Genomic DNA, 7,406 nt, shown 5'->3' with positions numbered 1-7,406 from the left:
TTTCTACTGTCTAGCACTCACTAACACACCAGAACCTGTGATTACAACAGAAGGTACGTTTACTACTGAATGTGTATGAATGTATACATACTTGTTTTCTACATAAAGCATTAGAGTATTATAATTAATTAATGTTTCTGTACTGTCTAGCACTCACTGAAACACCAGAACCTGTGATTACAACAGAAGGTACGTTTACTACTGAATGTGTATGAATGTATACATACTTGTTTTCTACATGAAGCATTAGAGTATTATAATTAATTAATGTTTCTGTACTGTCTAGCACTCACTGAAACACCAGAACCTGTGATTACAACAGAAGGTATGTTTATTACTGAATGTGTATGAATGTATACATACTTGTACTTTACATGAAGCATTAGAGTATTACAATTAATTAATGTTTCTACTGTCTAGCACTTACTGAAACACCAGAACCTGTGATTACAACAGAAGGTATGTTTATTACTGAATGTGTATGAATGTATACATACTTGTACTTTACATGAAGCATTAGAGTATTATAATTAATTAATGTTTTTCTACTGTCTAGCACTCACTGAAACACCAGAACCTGTGATTACAACAGAAGGTATGTTTACTACTGAATGTGTATGAATGTATACATACTTGTTTTCTACATGAAGCATTAGAGTATTATAATTAATTAATGTTTCTACTGTCTAGCACTTACTGAAACACCAGAACCTGTGATTACAACAGAAGGTATGTTTATTACTGAATGTGTATGAATGTATACATACTTGTACTTTACATGAAGCATTAGAGTATTATAATTAATTAATGTTTCTACTGTCTAGCACTTACTGAAACACCAGAACCTGTGATTACAACAGAAGGTACGTTTACTACTGAATGTGTATGAATGTATACATACTTGTTTTCTACATGAAGCATTAGAGTATTATAATTAATTAATGTTTCTGTACTGTCTAGCATTCACTGAAACACCAGAACCTGTGATTACAACAGAAGGTATGTTTATTACTGAATGTGTATGAATGTATACATACTTGTACTTTACATGAAGCATTAGAGTATTACAATTAATTAATGTTTCTACTGTCTAGCACTTACTGAAACACCAGAACCTGTGATTACAACAGAAGGTATGTTTATTACTGAATGTGTATGAATGTATACATACTTGTACTTTACATGTAGCATTAGAGTATTATAATTAATGAATGTTTTTCTACTGTCTAGCACTCACTGAAACACCAGAACCTGTGATTACAACAGAAGGTATGTTTATTACTGAATGTGTATGAATGTATACATACTTGTTTTCTACATGAAGCATTAGAGTATTATAATTAATTAATGTTTCTACTGTCTAGCACTTACTGAAACACCAGAACCTGTGATTACAACAGAAGGTATGTTTATTACTGAATGTGTATGAATGTATACATACTTGTACTTTACATGAAGCATTAGAGTATTATAATTAATTAATGTTTCTACTGTCTAGCACTTACTGAAACACCAGAACCTGTGATTACAACAGAAGGTACGTTTACTACTGAATGTGTATGAATGTATACATACTTGTTTTCTACATGAAGCATTAGAGTATTATAATTAATTAATGTTTCTGTACTGTCTAGCACTCACTGAAACACCAGAACCTGTGATTACAACAGAAGGTATGTTTATTACTGAATGTGTATGAATGTATACATACTTGTACTTTACATGAAGCATTAGAGTATTATAATTAATTAATGTTTTTCTACTGTCTAGCACTCACTGAAACACCAGAACCTGTGATTACAACAGAAGGTATGTTTACTACTGAATGTGTATGAATGTATACATACTTGTTTTCTACATGAAGCATTAGAGTATTATAATTAATTAATGTTTCTACTGTCTAGCACTTACTGAAACACCAGAACCTGTGATTACAACAGAAGGTATGTTTATTACTGAATGTGTATGAATGTATACATACTTGTACTTTACATGAAGCATTAGAGTATTATAATAAATTAATGTTTCTGTACTGTCTAGCACTTACTGAAACACCAGAACCTGTGATTACAACAGAAGGTACGTTCATTGTACCTGCAATGTCGACACAAACAGTGTTTCTGCCATCTGCAACCCCAACTCCAGTGCCTCCGCCATCTGCAACCCCAACCTCAACACAAGCAGTGCCTACGCCATCTGCACCAGTAACACCAACAACTGCAAACTTTTGTCGTCAATGGTACCCTGAAGATGGAGGGACTTTCAGAAATTTATCACAGTGGATATCGTTTTTAGTTCCCTGTCCATGGACATTATTGCACGCTGAGCTTGACTTTCGATTCATGCGTGTATCTTCTTCAATCGAGAGTGGAGAGTGTTACATCCAACGATTTCATTTTCAGATTGCAATTGGAGAGAGGGTTGTGACACCAGAGACTGAGTGCTGTTATGCATCTAGATATTTGCATTCTGGAGTTCTAATTCGAGCCAGAGTGTATTTACGCTATCTATTCAACTTTCCATATAGTCCTTTTCAATTGAGAGTTCAGCCATATGATTGGTGCTGTCGTCAACCTCACAGCTGTCTTCCTTACCTTGATGTGCAAGTTAATTCATTGTTGTCATGCTATTGCCCTCCTCGTCTGGGTTAGCAATTGTGGTATTTTTTCTTTTACTATTGGTATAATCAAATGTGATTCTAGGAAGTTGTTATGGTGATCCTCACTTTCGGACAATGGATGGCAAATTATTCACATTTAATGGACAAGGAGAGTACATAGTCATGAAGACTAGAGATGAATCATTTGTTCTGGAAGGTCGCACTGAACCCATTGGAGAAGGCAACTGTAGTGCTACCGTATTTACAGCCTTTGCAATGGCTCAGTTCCTTCCCAGTGCCGATTTCACCACAAGTGACCCCAATTCAACTGTACTTCATGTGCAGCTGACGACAAACAACAGACTACAAGTGTTTGCAAGGCACATTGGAGACGTTTCATTTGTCAACATTACAAGCAATTTTACTGAGCTGAGCAACACATCTATTCTCGTCTTAGACAACGTTGTCATATCACAACCAGACTGCACAACATTTATAGCTGTGTTTAGTTCAGATATATCAATAAGAGTGGAGGCAAAGAAGGCACTGTTGGCTGTTGTGTTTGCAGGTCCAAAAGATCTCATCGGTAATACAAGTGGACTCTTGGGAGTGTGGGACGAGGATCCAAAAAATGACTTGACGACAAGAAATGGAACTATTTTAGCATCTACTGATTCAGATGAAAGAATACACTTTCAATTTGGACTTTCATGTTAGATGTGTTAATATGTGCATGCTCATTGTTAAATGCAGTTTAAAAATTGTAAATGCTATTTTGTGGGTGTTTGTAGGGGAAGTGCAGTCAAGTGAAAGTTTGTTCTATTATGACAGTGGTAACGGTGGCAATGGTGTAGGACTTGCAAACATTACCATTTCAGAAGCAATTCCTTGTTTTGTCGATGAAAATGATTTAACAAATATGGCAAGCTCAGTCCCAAACCTGACAACTACATGTGGTGGAAATGAACAGTGTCTTTTTGATGGTGTTGTGACTGGAGATTTAGAAATTGCCTTTCAGACACTCTCGACTCATCAGATGAATGAAGATAATGCTGTGACATTGAGTAAACTATATTGGGTAACATTGTTTTATGGCGTTAACTATTCTTCTCTATTTGTGCAATTGTTAGGTAACAGACCACCCATTATGAATGGCAGTGATACTCTTTTTGCTTCTGTTTATGAGACCACAGTTTATTCGTTTACAGCTACTGATGCAAATGATAATTTCACTGTTACTCTTCAAGGAAATCTACCACCAACAGATGAGTTTACATTTTCACCAATGGGTAGCATGTATAACTTTACTGCTTATACCTTTACTTGGACTCCTACGTCTACACAGAATGTAAGCATTCAGTTTATTGCGGTGGATTCTGTAGCAGCATCCACTCTGTTGCATCCTTTGGTTATACTGTGTGCTTGTAATCATAAATTCAATGCAACTTGTACTGATGGACACCCCGGAGAGGACAAATTCTTACTGCAGAATTGTGACTGTGGACTAGGTGAAGTCAATAATTATTCATGTTTATACTTACCATAGTAATATGGCAAGGTTTTGAATTGTGTTTAGGCGATGGTGGCACTTTGTGCAATGTGGATGTTGATATTGACTGTTTCCCATTTTATAAATGTACTGACTATCCAGCATGTGAATGCTCAAATGGTACTGTTCTAAGGAATGGCACGTGTTCAGGTGTGTGCAGTTTGCTTTGTCTAATTTTATGCTTCAATGTTTGTGCACAGCAAATACATAGGGTATAGTCTGCCTGTGTGTGTGTGTGTGTGTGTGTGTGTGTGTGTGTGTGTGTGTGTGTGTGTGCGTGTGTGTTTACTCATACTCTAAATGAGCACTAGGATATTATTAATAGAAGCTATAGTAATGATCCTTGCTCTGTCTCTGATGCTGCACCCTTGTTTCAAAGCCTCCAATTGAATTCCATCAAAGTGTGACAGCAATGATTTTTGTGAAGCAACAGAAAGATTGGGAAAAGTGGCTGGAAGGATCGACACTCGATAACTGCTGACAAAGCCAATCTTTCAGCACATCTTCTCCCTGAATTTCAACCATATCCAAACAAGAAGCATCTAATCCTGATGACAAATATATTTATTTATTTATTTATTTATAACAAACTACTTACAGACAAAATCGGCAAATCCCAAGCAATAACATTAGCATCTAACATTAATCACTTTGTATCATACGAGCATTAAATTTCCACAAATTAACAAATACATATATAATAACTTAACATTCAACTTCAACTTTATCAGAAACTCCTTATCCAACAACTGCAAATGCCAGCAAACCAACAACAAGATCAATGCCGACAGCTAACCATGAAAAAGCAACAGTAACATTTCTCAATGTAACAGTCGGACAGGTTTGAAAATTATGGCAGACACATCTGTGTATATTCCACTGTAGCAATTTATTTCTAGTTTAATAAAACTACTTTTAAGCAAGTTGTTGCTGAACTCCTATCTGTGCACTGCAATGAAAGTGACGTACAGTCAACAAACAGGTAACCACACCAATTTTGTTATAAAGCATAGTAGGTTGTTTGTTCTCAACACCTGTTGCATTAATTAATTGGCAGAACTGCTATCAATGTGACTGCTGCTGATGTCAACATTATACGTACTATTCCGGATGGACCTGATGTTCTAGTCTGCATTACAGTCAGCTGCCCTGATGGAGGAGGTACTGTTGCTGCATCTAAAGTAGTGGTGGCTCTTAACACTAGCAGCGCGAGACAAAGGTTTCAAGCTGTTGGTTTGACATTAGGCCAAGTCTTTATCAACAGTACGGTTTCTTTTCCTACTACTACTACATCAGTATCTTCAACTTTATCAGAAACTCCACATACCAACGAATCAACAACTGCATCGGGTATTACAACAGCATCAATACCCATGGCTAACAGTGAAGGAACAACTTCAACTTTATCGGAAACTCCACATACCAACGAATCAACAACTGCATCGGGTATTACAACAGCATCAACACCCATGGCTAACAGTGAAGGAACAACTTCAACTTTATCGGAAACTCCACATACCAACAAATCAACAACTGCATCGGGTATTACAACAGCATCAACACCCATGGCTAACAGTGAAGGAACAACTTCAACTTTATCGGAAACTCCACATACCAACGAATCAACAACTGTATCGGGTATTACCACAACAGCATCAACACCCACAACTAACCGAGAAAGAACAACAGTAACGTTTCTCAATGTAACAGCCGAACAGGTTTGAAAGTTATGGTAAACACATTTGTGTATGTCCCAATATAACAATCTATTTCTAGCTTAATGAAACCAAGTTTAAGCAAGTTGTTGCTAAATTTGTATCTGCTTACTGCACTGAAAATGATGCATGTTCACAGTCAACAAGCAAGTAAGCATTAATTTGCTATGAAGCATCAGGTTGTTGTTAACAAGCCTGTGGCATTAATTGGCAGACCTGCCGTCAACTTGACTGCTGCTGATGTCAACCTTATATCTATCACTCAGAATGGATCTGATGTTGTAGTTGATTTCACAGTCAGCCTGCCTGATGGAGGAATTGCTGTTCCTGCAACTGCAGTAGTGATGGCTCTTGACACTAGTAGTGTAAAACAAGACTTTCAAGATATTGGTTTGTCATTAGGCCAAGTCTCTATCACCAACCCAACTACTTCTCAACCTACTACACCCTCAGATTCAGATTCTGCTCTAACAACTGCCGGGATCATTGGTGTCGTTGTTGGTGCAGTAGGAGGTGTCATTCTCATCCTAATCGTCATTTTGTATTGCAGGTGCACGTGCAACACAGTTTGTTTAGTTTGCAATTGCTCATTGCAGTATCTATTTTCAGCATAGGTAAAACTACTACAAAAGTGAAACCATCAAATGATGATGAACTAGCACTGCAACCAATGAAAGCTTCTGCTGATCCTCACATAAAAGACGAGAACTACACAGACACCGTTTAATGATGAAAAGTATGACATTTTCACACGACTATAGTTCATTTGATTAGCTGTCGAGTTTGCATAGGAGGTTGTGTTTTGCTTGTGTTTATCTGCATCTTAGCTGTGTCTTAGCACAATTTTCCGACCAAGGGGTTTGGCTGTTACTGTACTCTATATCTATTCCAGATTTGACTATAGAGATATTCCATAAAATAGGTGAAGTGATTGTAACTTTGCGTTTTCTTTCTGCGGCAAAGACATTTTCAACCTGTCTGTCTGAGAAATGTGTCACTGAAGTTACTATCAGAAGCAATTTTATCAACAAAATGCGTGGTGTTGTCACCAAGGACACCTAAAACTGCAGAGGTTGCCTTTGAGATGGGTTAGCTCATAGGACAGCACAACGAACTTATTGTATCGCATAGACTAGCTATCACATAGATCATCTTGTTGGACTACTACAGCTGGGTAGTCTATTAGATACTTCTGGAATACTTCCCGTAGTTGAATGCCATATTCTGATAGGATTGCAATTGTCGGTAGTCTTCTTAGTTATTATTTTCTTTAGCAGCACTAACAAAGTCAGTATGCTCCATGATGTACAATACTTCATGAATACTTCTATTAGTCGAACAACGTTTCTCACAGCATTCACAATAACTATGGTTTCTGTATCAGAAGCCTTGGTAATGCGCTGCTTTAAAGTGACTGTTTTCCGGTTGGGTGGTTGCAGTATTATTGTTATTTAAATCATATGTTATAGAGTATTTAGTTTGTTGAAATGTATCGCAGTATGATCTATTCAAATACACCATTTCATTCAGTACCTTCAGTAAA

General features: G+C 36.9%; 1 protein-coding gene across 1 annotated transcript; it reads left to right on the top strand.

Moving 5' to 3' along the window:
• The first annotated feature begins 1,927 nt into the window (after positions 1 to 1,927).
• On the top strand, positions 1,928 to 7,383 carry LOC134186629 (serine-rich adhesin for platelets-like). The gene is made up of 12 exons (XM_062654627.1): positions 1,928 to 1,943; positions 2,041 to 2,646; positions 2,703 to 3,311; positions 3,391 to 3,663; positions 3,730 to 4,107; positions 4,176 to 4,298; positions 4,880 to 4,989; positions 5,048 to 5,130; positions 5,206 to 5,866; positions 5,925 to 6,013; positions 6,078 to 6,413; positions 6,473 to 7,383. The coding sequence occupies exons 2-12, from the start codon at positions 2,100 to 2,102 to the stop codon at positions 6,588 to 6,590; spliced, it is 3,327 nt and encodes a 1,108-aa protein (XP_062510611.1). The 5' UTR covers positions 1,928 to 1,943; positions 2,041 to 2,099; the 3' UTR covers positions 6,591 to 7,383.
• The last annotated feature ends 23 nt before the right edge of the window (positions 7,384 to 7,406 follow it).

This window comes from Corticium candelabrum, chromosome 11, assembly GCF_963422355.1.
Source record: "Corticium candelabrum chromosome 11, ooCorCand1.1, whole genome shotgun sequence".
NCBI classification, from domain to species: Eukaryota; Metazoa; Porifera; class Homoscleromorpha; order Homosclerophorida; family Plakinidae; genus Corticium; species Corticium candelabrum.
The sequence above is the reverse complement of the archived record's forward strand: the minus strand, read 5'-3'. Positions and strand labels throughout refer to the sequence as shown.

Excerpts from the sequence above, each read along its gene's own strand:
- LOC134186629 (XM_062654627.1), top strand. The coding sequence starts at position 2,100 with ATGTCGACACAAACAGTGTTTCTGCCATCTGCAACCCCAACTCCAGTG. Across the intron at positions 2,647-2,702 it reads CTATTGCCCTCCTCGTCTGG|GAAGTTGTTATGGTGATCCT; the intron begins GTTAGCAATTGT and ends ATGTGATTCTAG. Across the intron at positions 5,867-5,924 it reads TCAATGTAACAGCCGAACAG|CTTAATGAAACCAAGTTTAA; the intron begins GTTTGAAAGTTA and ends ATCTATTTCTAG.